The 22,002-nt window shown below is 41.0% G+C and overlaps 1 protein-coding gene across 1 annotated transcript in view; it reads right to left on the bottom strand.

The window, feature by feature from the left end:
- armc2 (armadillo repeat containing 2) overlaps positions 1–22,002 on the bottom strand; it is a 251,300-nt gene that overhangs the window by 113,698 nt on the left and 115,600 nt on the right. Inside the window, exons 8-9 of the mRNA XM_043687090.2 lie at positions 3,515–3,622; positions 429–604 (exon numbers count right to left, since the gene is read on the bottom strand). Coding sequence (XP_043543025.1) covers positions 429–604; positions 3,515–3,622 — 284 coding nt within the window. The remainder of the gene's footprint in view (positions 1–428; positions 605–3,514; positions 3,623–22,002) is intronic.

Genomic DNA, 22,002 nt, shown 5'->3' with positions numbered 1-22,002 from the left:
CTGATGCTTAAATATTTGCAAGCTTTTGGGTAAAGGTGGGAAAGTTGGATAAGGTGAGTTGGTCTTCCACAAATGTTGGTATGGATATAGCAGATCAAATGGCCTCCTTTTGTGCTGTAACCATTTTATTTTCAAAAATTCTTCAATATGATTGATTAAGAAGTTGCACAGTAACTTGTTTTGTCACATGATTTCCAGATTTCCTGTAGAGGAGGCTATACCAAAATAGTTTCCAAATCAGAGCAGATAACAGTGCGAAGCCCAATAGAAAGTCTGTGGGTACGTCTAATGAATTGCTGATGCAGCTTACTAATAGAATCTGGGCTCATCAATTTTGTCAGAATTGAATATGCATCTCAGCTACTAAAACCTAAAAGCCATAATTAGGAACAAGGCTCCATAACTCTACAAAAAAAAATCAAACTTACCGCCAGTATAATTTTAGCCAGCTGAATGGAGAGCTGATCTGAGCCAACATCCACCAGTCTATACAGTGTTTTTAAAAGAACAGCTCTTCTTTTACATATTTTCCCCAGCATGTTCCCCTCCTGCAGTGTACAATAGAGACTCGAACATACTTTGCAGAGATGTTCTACATCGTTACCTAATTAGAACAAAATAACTTTATTTTGCATTCATGTTCTGCAATTAGGAATGATTAGTTCTATATTTAATTCTCCTTATTTTCTGAAGTCAACGTCTGCAAATGACTTAATTTCTGGAACCAATCTTTATTTTACAATAAAGGAAACCATTCTATGTTCTAACAACAAGAGCTATAAGAGACAATGTTAAACTAGCAGAACACAGTGGTTGAGTTACAAATGACAGTTATTTTTCCTTTTACATATACAAGCATCCAGTCCTGAGATGTGACATTAATAATTTGTTTATATTTTTGAAAATGAGTCATTTTAAAAATAAGGCAGAAACAAAAGTCCGGACAAAGGTGGGATTTCAAAAGATCTTAAAAGAAGTAGGGGAGGTGGAAAGGCAGAGGAGTTCATTAAGATAATTGAGGTATGGGTACTAGACAGCTAATGATGGGGCAAGGCCGAGATTGTGGGCAGATTAAACAAAAGACCTAAACCAGATAAATAGTTTGGAGGAAAGTGGAAGCTTGTTGGAAGAGCAACATCATGCAGGACTTTAAATATTTAGAATTTTAAAATATTAAATTTGATACATTGGAGTACTGGGAGACAATGTATCTCAGTGAAAACAAAGATGCTTGGTATGCAATAGAACAGTAGTAACCTAATTTCAATTTAGCCTAAAGTTTTGCCTTCAAAACTCAAAAGGTTTGGTTCTGAAAGCATGGATGTACAAATAATTGTTTCAAAAGCTGTAAGTGAATATAAACATAGAAATTTAGTGCTTTGCTTAATTTCCAACAGCTGCTTACTGGGGCTCAAATAAATCTTCTTGTTCATTAGTTGACCAGTTATGGGAACATTTGATGTGTATGAAAATTAACATTGTTGTAGTTCGCTAACCTGAAAGGCAGCTGGAATCCCATAAGAAAAAATTTGAAGCAGAAAACTGAAGCAATTAACATTACATGCTCATTGTTGTTCAACAAAAAAAACAGTCCAGCTTTAAAAGCAGAATATTCCTCCAATTGCCTACTAATGCATTGTTTTAAACACCTGTGTCAAAACAGCAGTGAATGAAATCTATTGTATGAGAAATTCAAACATCCTTTTTTGGGGGGGGATAGAGAAGCCACAATTCTCAACATGCCCACACCCGATTAAATGGAAGTGGATAAGGTATACATTTTAAATGATTGCTGTTCAAGAATCTGGACATCCAGTCCAGTGTTCTATTCACAATATTGCCTGTGTAGTTCGCACATGAGGAGGTTCAGGCAGGGTTGGGCAGAACTTAATGCCCCACAAGTAGGTCGGAAATGGGGGAGAGGCACAGAATTAAATGGGGCAGTGTAGGATGGGGACCTCAAATTTAATCTGTGGAGTTGCGCATGTTAATGGGTGGTCTTCCTGTCTGGATGCTAATTGCTTCGTTTAAGGGAGCAATTTGATGCAATACAAAGAAATTTGGGTGTACTGGTACATGAATCATATCAAATAATATGCAGGTACGGCAAGTGATTAGGAAGGTAATTATTTTTTTCTTGAAAGGAAATAAGATTGAGATTTTTGCAGGACTTGGTGAGACCACATCTAAAACATTGTGTGCAGTCTCTTACTTAACAAATGATACATTTGTATTAGAAATAGTACACAAAAGAATTTAAGGGGTTGTCTTATGCATGTACCTTAAAAGGGAATGTTGGTTGTGTTTGACTGGTTGAACTGCATCCAATGAATCATAGAATTGTTACGGTGCAGAAAGAGGCTATTCGGCCCATTGTGCCTCAGCCAGTTCTATTACCTAGGGGCAATCTCGCATTTTTCCGCCATATCCCTGTATATCATTTCTATCCAAATCATCACCTAATGCCACCTTGAATTTTTCAAGAGAATCAAAGGTTATTGCAGGTAGTCAGGTAAGTGGAATTGAGTTCACAATCAGATCAAAATGGCAGAGCAGGTTCGAAGGGCCAAATGGTCTATTCCTACTCTCAATTTATATTTGTAAGTACATATGTACACTCGTAATATCTTAAAAAATGATTACCTGGACATGGAAAAGAACCCAAACTGATGTATATGGTACTAGAGGTATTAGTTATACAGATGGCCAGGAGGAAAGATGCCATGATATGGAAACCAGGAGATCCTCAAGGATCAGTCTCCATAGGGAGTGGGAGCAGGTAGCCAGAGAAGTCAGTTCCCAGAGTTTAGACCACATAACCTGACCGCAGTACCAGAAGAGGGCTATTAAACTTACACTGAGTCAAAGTCAGTGATTGAATATTCACTTGACATCTAATATGCATCAGCCTCTCATGCTGGTCAGTGCAACGCATCCTACCACTCACCCAGCAGCTCTCGGGAACAGTGTTCTCTTTGCGTCAAAAAGTGCGGCACTGGAAAAACACAGCCAGTCAGGCAGCGTTCGAGGAGTAAGAGAATCGACATTTCGAGCATAAGTTATTCATCAGGAATACTCGAAATGTCAATTCTCTTGCACCTCGGACACCACCTGATCGGCTGTGTTTTTCCAGTGCTGCACTTTTTGACTCTGATCTCCAGCATCGGCAGTCTTCACTTTGTCCTAGTGTTCTCTTTGAAATATGCATATACATAGCAGGCAGTAACCTGGAAGGTACTGTGCAGGGAATAGGCTGATCATAATCAACAGTCCCTTTAACTCATGTGCATTAGCAGCAACCTTAAAAAGGATAATGTAATGCAATAACCAATCTGCAAGGAGGAAAAAGAAATGTGAAGGAACATTAGTTTGTTTGGTGCATATCCAAGTCTCCTCTTTCTTTCACAGTGCTCTCATTTTCCAGTTTTCTGACGTGTTTGATTTAAAACAAAATGAAGATTGCTTGCAATGACCATCAACAGAAAATCTTAAATTAAAAAGTAAAACTACCCACCGTTGTTTAAAGGCTTAATTTCATCAAGAAGAGGCTGGATCTTTGTATTCCAGTACAGAATTTCTTCCTCAGTTTCATCTTCGTATGTCCTTGAATCACCATTTGACCCTGAAACAATAACCAAACTTACACAAATGTCTGGATTCATCTGGCTTAGATTAGCTTCCTGAGCCAGGAGTTAGCTCATTACTTATTAACTGTACAGAAGTGTATTTAAGAGTGTTTAATCTGCCGTCCCTACCAGCAAGAAAGTCTGATCATCAATTGAAAGACTAAGATATGTTGCCCATGTCCAATTACTATTAAGAAGGTAATGGCGTGCTGCCTTCTTGAACTACTACAATTCTACCAAAGAGTTGCTTGAGGGCAGTTACTTTTCAGAAGACAATTAAGAGTCAATCACACTGCTGTGGATCTGATGTCAGTTGTAGGTCAGACTGGAAAAGAGCAACAGATTTCCATCCCCAAAGGACATTAGTGCTGGCCTTTTACCACATTCAATGTTAGCTCTCAATTGCCATCGCCAAGACTAGTTTTCGTTTCCAGATTTTATTAACAACTTGGATTTAAATTCTACTTGCTGCTATGTGGGATTTGACCCATACCCCAGAGCATTAATCTTGGCCAGTAATGTCCGGTAACTGGACCATTCCCCCACAGTCTCCCACTTACCTATCTTATCGTGGGGAGGCAATAGCCAAGTGGTATTATTGCAAGATGTTAATCCAGAGACCCAGATCATGTTCTGGGCACCCAGGTTTGAATCCTGCCATGGCAGATGGTGGAATTTGAATTTAATACGAAAGAAAATCTGGAATTAAGAGTCTAATGATGAGTCTATTGTTGATTGTCAGAAAAAAACATCGAGTTCACTAATGTTGTTTCAGGAAAGAAACTGCCATCCTAACCTGGTCTGGCCTATTTGGGACTTCAGACCCACATCAATGTGGTTGAATCTTAAGTGCCTTCTAGGCAGTTAGGGATGGAAAATAAATGCTGCCTAGCCAGTGACACCCTCATCCCATGAATGAGGAAAGAATCATGATCATTATTCATCAGCATTACTCATCCAATATTGAGACTTGGGATGTGATTTAACCTAGAAGTATGAGTGGGGTTGTGAAAATCATTATGTTAATGTCTGATTTGAAACATCCCTGAGAAAGTTACATGGACTTGAGGCAGGAATGACTGCAGCACAATCACAGTAGGCAGGCCCCCAAATTGATTTTCTCTCTGATAAATTGCAACAAGTTGTTGCATTGCTTTGGCCCTGACTAATGTTCATTTTGGATCACGGACTAGTACTCTACTTGCAATCTTTCTTCTCAGAATGGTTCACCTACTCACTAAATCGAATTGTTGAGCTGTAGAGTTGCCTTAATCATGCAAGTCAATGGTATTATGGGTAGAGTCTTCAGCACCTAAATGGCATGGGCAATGGTGAATTATTTGGGAAAATATAGCGAAATCAAAATTATTTTCCCTCAGTCAGGAATCTAATTTTAAGGTTTTAATGACAAGTCAAGAATCCTGCTAAAGAGTGGTGAAGGCTTTTTGCATGTCTTTATATATCATTAATGCTTATTCTTGATTCACTTATACGAGATTTGCTATCTTCCTACCTAACAGAGAAACTAGATAGCAAAATGAGATCCCCAATATGACAACTGGAGTGGTATCCAGCAGCTCCAGCTCATTAATTGTTCATCTGGGTCTCCACCTTGGCCAGCTTTTCTTAATCTCTCCATGCCCACTCCAATCAGGGATCTGGACACTCATCAGTTGGACGATCAAAATTGGTTGAGGGTTACCATGATCAGTCTGGGAATCTGTTCATTGTAAGTCAGGACAGGTTATCAGGAGCCACTGCTGTGGTGAGCAAGTCAAGAAAGTCAATTGTGAGGATTGGACACAGCATGCTGGGATTCAGAGGGGACTATAATTATAGTGGTGGGAAATGATAGTGCATTATAGGACATGTATTACTGGGCAAGGCAGAACCATCAGCAGTCGCCACCAGCCTGGCATAAATAGGGATCAGTCAAAAGACATTAATTGGTGTATCTAAGCCATCAGCCCAGGGTCAGGAGCATAATGTTGGAAGATGAAGACTGGGTAGGAATGTATGGAAATTCAGAATTGATAGGTCAACAGAGAGTGCAAGGAAGAAAGGAACACGAAGATTTGGAAAGTCATGTAGATTAACAGACTGAGCCAATGACAGTCTGCAGCATGACCCATGTTGCCTTCCACCCTAATCTGAATCACAAATGCACAATGGAATTTTAAATGACTGTCACCACATTCAGAGTGGTCGCACTCAGTTTGTTTTTCTGCTTGAATGTGAACTTGAAGGTGATGTGAGGCCCTTCAACTGGCAATGTCATCAGTCACTTACAAAGTACTAGTTTAAGACATCTGTCACTGCAGACTTCTGCATGCAAAATGCATGCAGTGACCAACATTGTCAAAAATAAAACCCAGGCTCAAGCAATCTTGACCATGATATTGGTCATTACAAATTGATCAATCTTTGTCAGGGGGAAGTAATCACATGTGGCCTTAAAAGTGTCTTCTGAGGGCCACAATTCACAAAGACAATCTAAGGTCTTATAAGATGCATAAGGCTACAGAACTGATTACTCTCACTTTGAAATGTAAGTTTTGCCAACATATTCTTATGTAATATCGCCTTTATAGATAAAGGGGAATGGAGGAAACAAGATTTCAGTAATCTTACCAAATATACCTTCTCCCACTATTTTTATGAAATGGCTTGTGCTGCATACATCAAAATGAAGTTGACTATGAAGGTCCATGTTTATACATTTCAGGGTGCTATCAGGACCTATGCCAAACTATTATATGTAGATGATGCACATTCTGGCTGGTCATGTAACCAAGCACCTGTTCTAATATTCCTCAAATAGGTTCATTGAAACCATGCCCAATGGATCCAGCCATGGCAGGAGTTATCATCGTGGCCAGAATGCAATTAAAATGCAGAGAAATTGAGAAGGAACAAATCTGTCAGCAAGCCTGGAGCAGGAGCAATCTCCAGTGGCTGCCAAAATGAATGTAAATGAAGACATTGCAGCAGAAGGTCCTTCACAAGGTAGAGAAGGTATAGGATTCCCAGGGTCTAATGTCCTTGATGTTATTCCTTTAACATGAAGTCGTCATATTGCTGCCACACAGATTCAGGATATCTTGGGTCACCATCACAGTCCTTATAGAGTGTGCCACAAACCTGCAGCAGGCAAAGACAGTGTTTGGCAGATGTTGAAAGAACTTGGAGAGTGGCAGTAGTCTTCTGAGGAGGAAGGTGAGGACATTGTCATGATGAAGATGATGTTCCTCCTGCTTAGAGTGGTGCAATCAAGAGATACAAAACAGTATTTAACTGATGCCTGCTTTCAATAGATGTGATGAATGAAGTGATTATTCATTGATTGCAAATTTTTTGTTACTCAAACTGCAAGCAGCCATCATTGATTCCCTGAAACGAATGTAAAACTTTTATTGACGTTTTCTTCACTTTTCCCATTTGAAATAATCAGAGGCCTGTGTCCCATCATCAAGCCATCCTTTATTTATCTATACACTGTACATGGTCTGTGGCCAGCTAGCTTGGAGTTAGTCGCCTGAACGGAGGAGATTCTAATCTCCTGGTTACAGTGGTTAGCCAGGACTTTCCTAATTGGTCCAGGTTAGCAAGCTCAAATCAATAACCTCGTAGCCAATGAGGTCAACCTGGTTCCAATCACTATATCCCTCCTCCACTTAGTCTGGGGATGTGGGTGTGGTCCTTCACTTGTAGCTTTTCCTGCAACATTTTCATCCAATGTTTGGTTTCTCTGAGTCGGGCTCTGACCATTGGCACTACGTACCATACCATAGCCTGCCTTTTGTGCCCGGAGTGTCTCAAGAGTTCTTCCTTCTCCAGAAGTAACAGTATCAAGGCTGCATCCATCTTGGGCTCAGGTTTGCTTGACACTAGAGAGAGGGGAAACCTACAGTTTGACAGGCCTTCTACCTATTGGGGTTTTGCTCCTGGCCCATTTGAGAGATAACAGATCTCAGATGGTCCACATATTTGTTCAGGATTATATCACCTATGCAAACTTTGTAAGTGACAGGACCTGAACTCTCATCAACCTCATATAGGATCATTTCCATGGTTCTGGCACCAAACTTCATCCCTGAATTAAATTGTCTCTCTTGCTCAGAGGAGGCATATGGCTGGCATTGAAATTCCTGTTGGAAAAAGTGAGGACTGCAGATGCTGGAGATCAGAGCTGAAAATGTGTTGCTGGAAATGCGCAGCAGGTCAGGTAGCATCCAAGGAGCAGGAGAATCGACATTTCAGGCATGAGCCCTTCTTCAGGAATGTTTGAAATTCCTGTTGCCATTTCAACACCCCCCTCCCCCTCCGACCCCCCAGGTCTGTGAATATCAGGTTTAATCTGGTGCGGAGTCTTCTCCCCATCAGCAACTCTGCTGGAGCTATGCCCGTGTGTGGGGGGTCGGTTCTATAATTGAACAGGAACTGGGACAGTTTGGTAGCAATTGATGTTGTAGATGCTTCTTTAACCATGTATTCAATGTTTGAACGCTCTTTTCGCAAGACTGTGGAACAATGGATGGTATGGAGCTATCCTTTTGTGCCGAATGCCATTGGACTATGAAATATTTGAATTCCCTGCTGATAAATGATATTCCATTGTCCGTGACCAAAGATTCTGGGAGTCCGTGTATCATGAACGATGCTCACAGGTTTTAATTCATCATGCCTAAGTTTGCTGAACAAACTCCGTGCACATCCAACCATTTTGAATCGGCGTCCACAATGACCAGGAAAATTAAGTCCATTAAAAGACCAGCATAGTAGACATGCAACTGAATCCAGTGTTTTCTTGGCCATTCCCACAAATGTAGGGACATCACTGGTGGCAATTTATGTTCTTGTTGGCATTCTGAGCATTGCTTCACCAACTCGGCTATGTCAGCAGACAAACCCGGTCACCAGACATAGCTTCTTGCTTAGCGGGTTTTGAGAAGATTTGTAGCTCAGGTTGAGGTTTAGGATGTAGGTTTGCTTGCTGAGCTGAAAGGTTCATTTCCAGACGTTTCGTTACCTTACTAGGTAACATCTTCAGTGCACCTCATGCAAAGCAATGCTGAAAATTCCTGAACTCTATTTCTTTGGGTTGGTGATGTCATTTCCTGTGGCTATGTTATTTCCTGTGATGAAGTCACTTCCTGTTCCTTTTCTCAGGGGATGGTAGATAGAGTCTAATCGATGTGTTTCTTGATAGAGATCTGGTTGGAATGCCATGCTTCTACCACCACCTGAGAAAAGGAACAGGAAGTGACTTCACCACAGTAAGGTAACAAAATGTCTGGAAATGAACCTTTCAGCTCAGCGAGCAAACCTACATCCATAGCTTCTTGCTAGCATCTTCATCTTGGAAACCCCAGGATGACCCTGGTAGAATTCAGTCAGTATCTGGTGACTACCTTTATCAGGACAATCACCCTTGCTCCCCATAGTAAAATGCTGTCCTCTTCAGTGATCTGGTCTCGCTGAGTCCAGAAAGGTTTCAGTAGGGTTATGATGGCCCTTCTGTTTCCCCGATTCCCATCAGTTGTTTTAATTTTGATAGGACTGGATCTTTGTCAGATATTGTCAGTGGTGACTGGAAGGGTATGCAAAAGCTTCAAAACCAAAATGGATTCTTCCAGGAGAGGCACCATTGGTGAAGTATCTGCCAGTAGGAGGTGGTTCAAGGCATCTGCATTAGCCACTTGGTTTCTTTGACAGTGTTTTAACTACAGGTGGCGCCTCCTTGTCTTCCTTCGGTAGCTCTAGCAAGAGTTTGTGATCTGCTAATATGACAAATTCCTGTCTGTAAAGGTACGAGAGTCATAGGAGATATACAGCATGGAAACAGACCCTTTGGTCCAACTCATCCATGCTGAATAGATAACCTAACCTAACCTAGTCCCATTTGCCAGCATTTGGCTCATGCCCCACTAAACCCTTCCTATTCATATACCCATCCAAATGCCTTTTAAATGTCATTGTACCAGCCTCCACCACATCCTCTGGCAGCTCATTCCATACAAGTACCAACCTCTGCGTGAAAAAGTTGCCCCTTAGGTCACTTTTATATCTTTCCCCTCTCACCGTAAACCTATGCCCTCTAGTTCTGGATTCTCCCACCCCAGGGAAAAGACCTTGTCTATTTATCCATTCCATGCCTCTCATGATTTTATAAATCTCTATAAGGTCACTCCTCAGCCTCTGACGCTCCAGGGAAAACAGCCCCAGCCTATTCAACTTTTCCCTTTAGCTCAAATCCTCTAATCCTGGCAACATCCTTGCAAATCTTTTCTGAACCTTTTCAAGTTTCACAACATCCTTCAGATAGGAAGGAGACCAGAATTGCAATATTCCAAAAGTGGCCTAACCAATGTCCTGTACTGCTGCAACATGACCTCCCAACTCCTGTACGCAATGCTCTGTCCATTAAAGGAAAGCATGCAAAATGCCATCTTCACGATCCTATCTACCTGTGACTCCACTTTCAAGGAACTATGAACGTGCAGTCCAAGGTCTCTTTGTTCAGCAAACTCCTAGGACCTTACCATTAAGTGAATAAGTCCTGCTGTGATTTTTTTTTCCAACAAGCAGCACCTCGTATTTATCTAAAATGAACTCCATCAACCACTCCTCACCCCATTTGCCCATCTGATAAAAGATTCCATTGTTCTGAGATAACCTTCTTAGTTGTCCACTAGCAAGAATTTTGGAGTCATCTGCAAACTTACTAAGTATACCTCCTATGTTTCCATCTAAATCATTTATATGAATGACGAAAAGTAGTGGACCCAGCATCGATCCTTGAGGCACTCCACTGGTCGCAGGCCTCCAGCCTGAAAAGCAACTCTCCATCACCACCCTCTGTTTTCTACCTTCAAGCCAGTTCTGTATCCAAATGGCTAGTTTTCCCTGTATTCCATGAGTTCTAACCTTGCTAACCAGTCTACCATGAGGAACCTTGTCAAACACCTTACTGAAATCCACATATCACATCTTCCTCTCTGCCATCAATCCTCTTTGTTATTTCTTTAAAAATCTCAATCATGTTCGAGAGACATGATTTCTCAGACACAAAGCCACACTGTCTATCCATAATCAGTATTTGGAAAAGCAAGGACATGTACTCCCTGTTCCTCAGGATTCCATCCAAACATTTGCTAACCACCGATGTCAGGCTCACCAGTCTGTAGTTCCCTGGTTTTTCCTTACCACCTTTCTTAAATAGTGCACCACGTTAATCAACCTCCAGTCTTTGACACCTCACCTGTGACTATCGATGATACAAATATCTCAGCAAAGGGCCCAGTAATCACTTCCCTAGCTTCCCATAGAATTCTAGGGTACATTTGATCAGGTCCTGGGGATTTATCCACTTTTATGCATTTCGAGACATCCAGCACCACCACCTCTGCAATATGGGCATTTTTCATGATGTCACCATCTATTTCCCCACATACCATATCTTCCATGTCCTTCTACACAATAAACACCACTGCAAAATACTTGTTTAATATCTCCCCCATCTCCCGGGGCTCCACACAGTCTGCCTTGCTGATTTTTGATGGGTCCTATTCTCTCCCTAGTTACTCTTTTGTCCTTAATGTATTTATAAAAACCCTTTGGATTCTCCTTAGCCCTATTTGCCAAAACTGCGTCATGTCCACGTTTTGCCCTCCTGATTTCCTCTTAAGTATACTCCTACTGCCTTTATATTCTAAGGATTCACTCGATCTATCCTGTCTATACCTAACATATGCTTAATTCTTTTTCTAAACTGGAACTTCTTCATACCAAAGATGGCTGCCAAATTTCCCTTCTCTATCTGGGCATACTTGCATTTGCCATCAGACAAAGTCCAGGAAGCAATCATGGTCAGGTGTTCCTCTCCTTTGGGCCACTGGTGAGCCAACACGACCCAGATACTATACTAGAAGACATTGCATGTCAGCTCTACCTCTCGCTTCAGATTATAGTGGGCCAACACCTCCGATGATAGCTGCTTTTTCACTTCCTTAAAGGCTATTCTTGGCAACGTGGCCATTTCAAAAGCTGACCCTTTTTCAATAGCAGATATAAGATTGCCAAGATGGAAGCCAGGTAATGTATAAATTTTCTGTAATATTGCTTCAGCCAGGGCGTCGCCAGGGCTTTCCTAATTGGCCCAGGTTTACAAACCCAATCAACGACCCCGGAGTCAATGAGGTCAATCTAGTTCCAATCATTATGTTTTTGTTAATAAAAGTTAAAGTGTTCAACTGTTTGAAAGATTTCCAACATGTGATGCTCCGGGTTTGAACAATGACAAGATATTATGCTACACAGGGATTTACTGAAAGAGTAGCACTTCTCAGATAGGGTTCTAACATGTCAGGTAGCCTGTGTAGGCTTATTTCTTGTGGTAGCAGTTACTATAACAGTCGATGTTCAGGTGATGACATAAAGTGAATGTTAGATACTATTTACAATGACGTATCACTTATGTGCCTTCAGGACTTTTCCGTTTATTTCCCACACCATGTACTGTGAAGGACTATCAGTGGTTGACAGTGTTTGACCTGGTGCACAGCTGGGTTTAAATATGGTTCCGGCGGCAGGAATTCTGGAAACTCCCGGCAATGGTGAGTATGTCTGCTGCCAGTAAGCACAAGATAGCTTGAGAGTGGTGCCATTGATTGGTGGTGCTTCATAATGAAGCGAGCAACAGACAATCATGTGAGATCATTTATAAGGGTTCAATCAGAGAAACCCTCCATGAAGTTCCCTGAAATTGATACTTAACTGATTTTTGGTAAAATTCAACCCGTGGTGTTTCCTGTTCGCCATTTATGTATACCCGAATAATTCTTTCATGATGCAGCTAAAGTACTTATGGATTGAGAGTAGGATTGTCACTTTTGACAACTACAAACATTTTTACGGCAAGAAAGCAACTGGGTAGGACATGACTGCTGATGATTAATACCACCTCTCAAGAAGTCGTGGGCGGCACGGTAGCACAGTGGTTAGCACTGCTGCTTCACAGCGCCAGAGACCCGGGTTCAATTCCCGCCTCAGGCGACTCTCTGTGTGGAGTTTGCACATTCTCCCCGTGTCTGCGTGGGTTTCCTCCGGGTGCTCCGGTTTCCTCCCACAATCCAAAAATGTGCAGGGGTTAGGTGAATTGGCCATGCTAAATTGCCCGTAGTGTTAGGTGTAGGGGTAAATGTAGGAGTATGGGTCTGGGTGGGTTATGCTTCGGCGGGTCGGTGTGGACTTGTTGGGCCGAAGGGCCTGTTTCCACACTGTAAGTAATCTAATCTAATCTAATCTAAAAAAAAGACATAGAATTGATAAATTATCTCCTGGGTTTCAAATCCTACCGCCAAATATAGGTAGCAGTTGACTTCAATCCAGAATGTTACCTTTGCTTGATCATAAAACAGTGTTCACAAGCTGTTAGAACTACTGATTGCTTCCATATAATGGTTACCATACTCAACTCTAGAGTTTTACTCCCCTCTTTTCAATCAGTCTTATAAAAGTGACTTAACCCTTTTTCCCTCACTTTTCAGTTCCAAACAAGCATACAGTAGAAAAGCCCAGGAACAGGCTGTTTGGTCCACCATGCCTGTGTCAAACATGATACAATTCTAAACTAATCCCATCTGCCTGCACATGGCCCATATCCCTTTATTCCTTTTCTGTCCATATGTTTGACTGAATGCCTCTTAGTTGCTTCTATCTTTTCTGCTTCTACTACAGCTTCAGCAGCATTTTCAACGTTGCTGTGCTCCTCACACATCTCATTTAAACTTACCCTCTCTCACCTTAAAAGTATGCCCTATAGTATTTGACATTTGAACCCTGGGAAAAGACTCCAACTATGCCTCTCTTAATTTTACATCAGCAAACCTTTTAGTAACTGGCACTTCTGGGATCAGGAGTGTGCAGTTAATCAAATATTCCGATTGATCTCAAGGTCCAGACAATCAATGTAAAAATATACAATACACACAATGCATTACTATTATACTTACAGTATAAATCACTGAAATAATAATTCAAATTTGCATTAAATAAGACATACAGGCAGAGAGCCTTCTCACTCGCACCCTCAACTGACTACTTGGACATCTATCAGGTCACCCCTTAGCCTCTGATGATCTAGTGAAACAATCCAACTTTGTCCAATATCTAATTAAAGATAATACACTCCAATCGAGGCAACACCCTGGTAAGCTTCTTTTGTATCTTCTCCAAAGCCTCCAGTTTTATACACAATGCCCCAGATAATGAAGGCTACATGCCATATGCCTTTATTACCATCTTATCCGTAGCTTACAAAGGAAATTAAAGATAGTATCCAATCCAAGGAAGAAGCAAGAAAATAATTGGTCTAAGGATTGGCAGCAATTTAGAATTCAGCAAAGAAGGACAAAGGGATTTATTAAGAAAGGGAAAATACAGTACCAAAGTAAGCTTGCAGGGAACATAAAGACTGACACTAAGAGTTTCTATACATATGTGAAGAGAAAGAGAATGGTGAAGACAAACGTAGGTACCCTACAGACAGAAATTGGAGAATGTATAATAGGGGACAAAGAAATGGCTGAGCAACCGAATATAATGTTGGTTCTGTCTTCACAAAACAGGACACATTGCAGATACCAGAAATGTTGGAGAATGCACGACTTAGTGAGAGAGAAGAATTAAGGGAGATCAATATTAGCAGAGAAAGAATGCTGGGGAAATTGATGGGATTGATGTTAGATAAATCTCCAGGATCTGATCATCGACATCCCAGAGTACTTAAGCAAGTGGCTGTAGGAATAGTGGATGCATTGGTGGTCATCTTCCAGGATTCTACAGACTTTAGAAGAGTCCCTGCAGATTTGAGGGTAGCTAATGTCACGCCAATATTCAAAAAGGGAGGTGAAGAGAAAACAAGGGAATTGTCGGCCAGTAAGCCTAACATCGGCAGTGGGGAAAGTTCTTGAATCCATTATTAAAGACTTTATAGTGAAGTATTTAGAAAGTAGTGGCAGGATCAGATAGAGTCAGCATGGATTTATGAAGGGGGAAATCATGCTTTACAAATCTATTGGAATTCTATGAAGATGTAACTAGTAGAGTTGACAAGGTAGAGCCAGTCGCGGCCGAAAATGTGTTGCTGGAAAAGCGCAGCAGGTCAGGCAGCATCCAAGGAACAGGAGAATCGACGCCTCGGGCACAAGCCCTTCCAGCAACACATTTTTGGCTCTGATCTCCAGCATCTGCAGTCCTCACTTTCTCAAGGTAGAGCCAGTCAATGAGATTCTGCAAGATTAAAGCGCATGGGATTGGGGAAAGTTGAGATGATAAGATGGACGGATATTGAGATGGACGGAAAACCGGTTGGCAGAGAGGAAACAAAGAGTAGGAACTAATGGGTCTTTTCAAATTGGCAATATTGGGGTGGCACAGGAATCGGTACTGGGACCCCAGCTATTCACTATATGTATCAATGATGTGAATGAGGTAACCAAATGTAACATTTCAAAGTTTGCAGATGATACCAAGTTGGGTGGGAGAGTGAACTGTGATGAGGATGCAGCAATCCTTCAGCATGACCTGGATAGGTTAGGTGAGTAGGCAAATCAATGGCAGATGTAGTATAATTTGGATAAATGTAAGGTTATTCAGTTTGGAAGCAAAAACAAGGAGCAAGTTAATACCTAAATGGCTGCAAATTGAGAGAGGAGAGTGTGCAGCAGGACCTAGCTGTCCTTGTGCACAAGTCACTGAAGGTAAGAATGCAGATGCAGCAGGCATAAAGAAAGCAAATGGTATGTTGGCCTTCATTGTGAGACGTTTTGAGTACAGGAACAGGGATGTGTTGTTGCAGTGAGGCCACAATCGGTATACTGTGTATAGTTTTGGTCTCCTTTTCTAAGGAAGAATGCTTTTGCTCTCGAGGGAGCGCAGCGAAGATTCACTAGGCTAATTCTGGGAATGGTGGGACTGACATATGACAAGAGATTGACTAAGTTAGGATTGTTTTTGCTGGAGTTCAAACAAATGAGGATCTTATAGAAATTTATAAAATTCTAACTTATAACATTCCAGGGCTAAATAGGGTCCATGCAGAGAGGACATTCCCAATGGAGGGTGCATCCAAAACCAAGGGTCACAGTCTGAGGATTCGGGTTGAACCATTTAGAAAGGAGACGAGGAGACATTTCTTCACCCAAAGAATGCTAAACCTGTGGAATTCATTACCATAGGAAGTAGTTAATGCCAAAACATTGAATGTACAAGAGGCAGTGAGATATAGCAGTTAGGGTGAATAAGATCAAAGGTTATGAGTAGAAAGCAAGATTATGCTACTGAGTTGGATGATCAGCCATGATCTTGATGAATGGCAGAGCATGCTCAAAGGACTGAATGGCCTCCTCCTGCTTTTATCTTCTATGTTTCTTTCCACCTGTGTTATCACCTTCAGGGAGTGGCACCCCAAGATCCCTCTGTATGCCAATGCTCCTAAAGGTCCTGCTTTCCTCTTGTACTTGACCTCCCAAAATACATCACTTCACACTTGTCTGGATTAAATTCCATCTGTCATTTCTCCACCCAACTTTCCAACAGATCTATATCTTGGTGTATCATTCGACAATCTTCCTCACTATCCACTGCTCCACTAATTTTTATGTCATCTGCAAACTTTCTATTCAGTCCACCTACACTTTCATCCAAATCATCATATATATTACAAACAACTGTTATCCCAGCGCTGATCCTTGCAGAACACCACTGGTTACAGACCTTCAATCATAAATTTAAAAATCACACAACACCAGGTTATAGTCCAACAGGTTTAATTGGAAGCACACTTGGCAAATGGAGTTCAACCCTGTCAAGTGTGAGGTTGTCCATTTTGGAAAGACAAATAAGAATGCGAAATACAGGTAAACGGTAGGGTTCTTAGTAAGGTGGAGGAGCAGAGGGATCTTGGGGTCTATGTTCATAGATCTTTGAAAGTTGACACTCAGGTGGATAGAGCTTGCAAGAAGGCCTATGGTGTCTTAGCAGAGGGATTGAATTCAAGAGTCGTGAGGTGATGTTGCAGCTGTATATGACCTTGGTAAGGCCACATTTGGAGTACTGTATGCAGATCTGGTCGCCTCATTTTAGGAAAGATGTGGAGGCTTTGGAGAGGGTGCAGAGGAGATTTACCAGGATGTTGCCTGGAATGGAAAATAGGTCGTACGAGGATAGGTTGAGAGTGCTAGGCCTTTTCTCATTGGAACGGCGAAGGATGAGGGGTGACTTGATAGAGGTTTATAAGATGATTAGGGGAATAGATACAGTGGACAGTCAGAGACTTTTTACAAGGCGACATAAATTTAAGGTGAAGGGTGGAAGGTATAGGGGGGGATGTCAGGGGTAGGTTCTTTACCCAGAGAGTGGTGGGGGCATGGAATGCGCTGCCTGTGGGAGTGGCAGAGTCAGAATCATTGGTGACCTTTAAGTGGCAATTGGATAGGTACATGGATAGGTACTTAAGCTAGGACAAATGTTCGGCACAACATCATAGGCCGAAGGACCTGTTCTGTGCTGTATTGTTCTATGTTCTATGTTCTCGCTAGCTTTCGGAGTGCCGCTCCTTCATCAGGTGATAGTCAATCAGGACTATCACCTGATGAAGGTGTGGCGCTCCGAAAGCTATTGTGCTTCCAATTAAACCTGTTTGACTATAACCTGGTGCTGTGTGATTTTTAACTTTGTACATCCCTGTCCAACACCGGCATCTCCAATTCAGTCATAAAACCTTGCTCCAAAACTACCCTCGGAATAATATGATCAAACAAATTTTTTATCCAACTTACCAACTCACATGACTTCTTCTGGTCCAGCCTACTATGACAGATCTTGTCAAATGCTTTCTAAAGTCCATTACAACAACGTCCACTATCCCATCCTTATCAACCATCTTTGCCACTTTCTCAAAAACCTCAAATCAAATTTTAAGACAACTCCTCCCCTGCACAAAGCCATGCAGACTATACCTAATAAGTCCATTATTTTCCAAATGCAAGTAAATCCTTCTCTAAAACTTTTCTCCAATAATTTCTCTACCACTGATGTAAGGCACACATGCCTGTAATTTCCTGGACTATCCCCTTTGCTCTTCTTAAACACTGGAACAATACTGGCTATTCTCCAATCTTTGGGACCTTGCCTGTGGCCAAAAAGGATATAAAGATCTCTGTCAAGCCTCCAGCAATCTCCTCCCTTGCCTCTCTCAATATCCAAGGATAGCTCCTATCAAGCCCTGGAGTCTTATCTACCTTGACATTTCAAGATACCAAAACCTCCTCCTTCTTCATATTGACATGCCTGGAATATCAACATACCCCTCCCTTATCTTACCATCATCCATGTCCATCTCCATACTGAATACCAATGCAAAGTTCTTATTAAGGACTTCACCCACTTCTTCTGGCTCCATGCATAAAGTCCCTCCTTTGACCTTCCGTGGACCAACCATTTCCCTAGCTCTTTCTTGTGTATAAAATGCCTTGGGATTCTCCTTACTCTTAATTGCCAAGGACACTTCATGACCTTATTGCCTTTCTAATTTCTTGTTTAAGTTCTTTCTGACTTCTTTTATATTCCTTAAGTGCCTTGTCTGATTTCAGTTTCCTATCCTTACATATGCTTCCTTCTCCTTTTTGACTGAACTTTCAAAATCTAATGTCATCCTGAATCTTGCCATTCCTTATCTTTCATCCACACAGGAATATGCTGGCTTTGTACTCTGATCAAGTGGCCTTTTAAAGAGTCCAAAATGTCAGATGTGGATTTATCCTCAAACAGCCATCCCCAATCTGATTTCTCCAGGTCCTGCCTAATACTGTTGTAATTAGACTTCCCCCAATTTAGCACCAGTCTTACTGTTATCTGTAACTATTTTGAAACTTACATAAATATGGTCATTGTTCCCAAAATGCTCTCCCACTGAAACTGTGATCACCTGACTAGGCTCATTCCCTAACACAGGGCCTAGTATTGCCCCTTCGCTAGATGGACTAGCTACATATGGTTTCAAGAAACCCTCCTGAATGCATCTAACAAATTCTGCCCCATCTAGACCCCTGGCACCAAGGGAGTCCCAGTCAACCCTGTTGCTTTCACATCTTTCCATGATCTTTTTACATATCTGTTCCTCTTTCTCCCACTGGCTAATGGAAGTCCATTAGTATAACCCCATCGTAGTGACTGCACCTTTCTTACTCCTGAGTTCTACCCATATGGCCTGACTGGAGTAATCCTCCAAGATGTTCTCTCTTACAGTAGCTTCAAAATTCTCTTTAAACAGTGATGCAACTCTACCATCCCTTTTCCATCCCTCTTTATCATGTCTGAAACATTTAAACCCTGGAACATTGAGCCACCAATCCTGCCTTTCTCTCAACCAAGTTTCTATATACCGTAATTGTTACACCATTGTAATTCTACATACTAATCTAGGCTCTAAACTCACCTACCTTAGCTGTTACACTCCATGTATTAAATAATTATACTTCAGACCATCAGTCCTGCCATGTTTATTAACGTGGCCCTGCCTGTTCTTCCTTCCTTAATGGTTCCCTTCTCCTCAATCTACCATGTGCTGACTTACTGCTGTGGTTCCCATCCACTTGCCACAGTATGTATATATCTTTAGGTAGTTCATTAGGTAATCAGGTTAATGAAGCATGTATGCATTTTCTGTTTTTGTGTGTTCTAATAAGCAACTTATGTTTTATAAAGCTTCAAACACATCTCATAAAAACAAGACAGCACACTCTTAAATGTTATAATAAAAGGTTACAATATTTATGAAAGATTATCAAAAAAAAACACACAGCAATCAAAATTGCATACCATTCATGGAAGGAATAGATTTGATCAGCAAGTTTCAATTTATACAGAAGTGTCAGCCAGTCTCTTTTAACTGCCATTGCTAAGCTTCCTTCAACAGCACTTTCTAAACCCATTAATTCTACTACTGAGAAGAAAAAGGGCAGCAGAGGAGTGGAAACACCATCATCTGCAAGTTCTCTTCTAAGGTATACACTATCCTGATCTGGACTGTTTGCCATTCTTTCGCTGTCACTGGGTCAAAATTCTGGAAGTTTCTCCCAACAGCACTTATGGGTGTATCTACACTACACAAACTGGAGTGGTTCAAGCAGATAGTTCACAATCACGTTCCCAAGGCAATTACAAATAGATAATAAATGTTAGCTTTGCTTGCAACACCCAGTTTCTATGAATGAATATCCAAAAAGAATTCTAAAAGTATAGAACATCTCTACAAAACTGACTTCCCAAATATTCTAACTCCGGTGAAATAAAGTATATGAAGCATACCATATCAATGAATGAGCAAGAGAGAGGGAGAGGGAGAGGGTCAGCAAGTGACTTAAACCGTGGAAGACATAAACCCAAAAGATGGGAACATGTAATTTGAAAATGTTGTTGTCATTTGTGCGTAATAGTACAGGAAATTAGTGTTTTATCACGTTCCTTTGAACACAATGAAGTTAGGCTGGCGTTGTACTATGCTAACGTTACACTGTTCTGAAATTGCATTTTAAGATAAGTGGATCCCTTTGTCTTCAGAATCAAGGAAGAACCAGGTAAAATATAATAGGTTGAGAGGAAAAATGAAGGAAAGAATATGAGAACAGAATGGCAGTCAACATAAATGGGAACCTCAATATCTTCTAAATAGGAGTACATAGTGAGCAGACAGTAGAAGATACAATGTCTCCTCTTGGGAAAAAGAGGGTTTTATTTGCTTGGAGGCTCAGGAAAAGGGTAGAATACATAATTAATACATTGTAATGACCATTTATTTAGCAAAAGATGACAAATTATTAGTATAAGCAGAAATGGTAGGGGTAATGAATGGGATTAAAAATTGAGAAAAAGGAGATACAGGAAAGGCTAACTATGTTGAAAGTGAATAAGTCATCTGATACTGATGTTTTTATCCTAAGTAACTAAAGGAAGTGTGAGTTATTAAATATAGATAGTATGGATTCTGCTAGCCTATTTATGTAACATTGTAGTCTATTTGTATTATCCTTAGTAAGTTTTGAAATGGCATTTTGCGTTCCAATATCTAATTAATTTAAGTACAAACAAATGGGCAATGTCTAAGCTTTAACCCTTGAGGAACTATTACTGTTTTCCATCCTCCAGTCTGAAACAGAACCATTGATGATAACTCTGTCTAACATTCCATCCTTAAGCCAATCTTTTAAACCCAATTTTACACTGACAGTCAATTCCAAGAGCCTAAATTTTGATAAGTAATCTTTTATGTGTCACTTTGTCAATGTTTTTTCCTAAAATCCATGTCAATAACATCCATCAAACTTCTCTTTTACTTCAACCAGATTAGTCAAGAATGACCTGCCTTTTATAAATCCATACTGGCTCTCCTTCGATAACTCAAAACTTCTTCAAGTTCCTGCTGTATTTCTCTCTGCTGTTTCTAAAATCTTACCCATCATTGTTGTTAAATTGACCAACTCAGTTACTAGAAATGCCCATATGCCTCTTCTCCAATCTCCAAACCTTTGAGATGTCATGTGAATCCAGAGCCCTTCAGCTCTCTCCACATACTATCTCCTCCAGCAAACTGAGGTGAAAACCATCTGGACCACACAACTTAAATCATATTAAGCATAATATCCTGCCCATCACTGTTCACCCTATTCGATACTTTAGGGAGTCGGTTCACTCAGTTAGTTGGTTACAACACACCAGTAACCTGTCCCACAACCGTCTGAACCCTGAAGAATGGACCCAACCTCCTTCAGAAGCTGCCTCAAAGTCCCCAGAATCCAAAGTCCTCCTGTCATGCATTGATTGGCTATTTCCTACCATTTCTACACTCACTAACATGAGACATTGAGAGTAATGTAATTCCAACACCAGCATCTCCAAATCAAATATCTGATGCATTTGAAGGGGTTTTCATAATCTAAGATGGATGTCGGGAAAAATTTCTGGTTGTAAGAACTGCTCCTTTTTTGAGGCATTTTAGGTGCTGGAGGTGATTTCCTCGAATTCCAGGAGCAGCAATTATTGTTTTATATGCTGTTGCATTGTTTCGGAACTTTGAAAAAAAAAGTCAAAACAACAGCAGTTTTTAAAGGGAGAAGAGCAGACAAAGGAAGCACATAGTGAGGTCAGTGCAGGAGAGAGAGAGAGAAAGAAACTGACATCACAGTGAACCTGCACAGTTACTGCCTTTGCAGTTTTATTCATGTATCGCTGGACATCGGAGTGCGTCTGGGAAAATTAACAAACAGTGAAACTCACAACAGATCTTGGAGGAACTGTTGGGCAAAGTTCACAGCAC

Source organism: Chiloscyllium plagiosum, unplaced genomic scaffold (assembly GCF_037043375.1).
Source record: "Chiloscyllium plagiosum isolate Xiang-an unplaced genomic scaffold, Cpla_swu_hap1 HiC_scaffold_3, whole genome shotgun sequence".
NCBI lineage: Eukaryota > Metazoa > Chordata > Chondrichthyes > Orectolobiformes > Hemiscylliidae > Chiloscyllium > Chiloscyllium plagiosum.
Note: the sequence above shows the minus strand (reverse complement) of the source record. Positions and strands in the feature narration are given on the sequence as shown.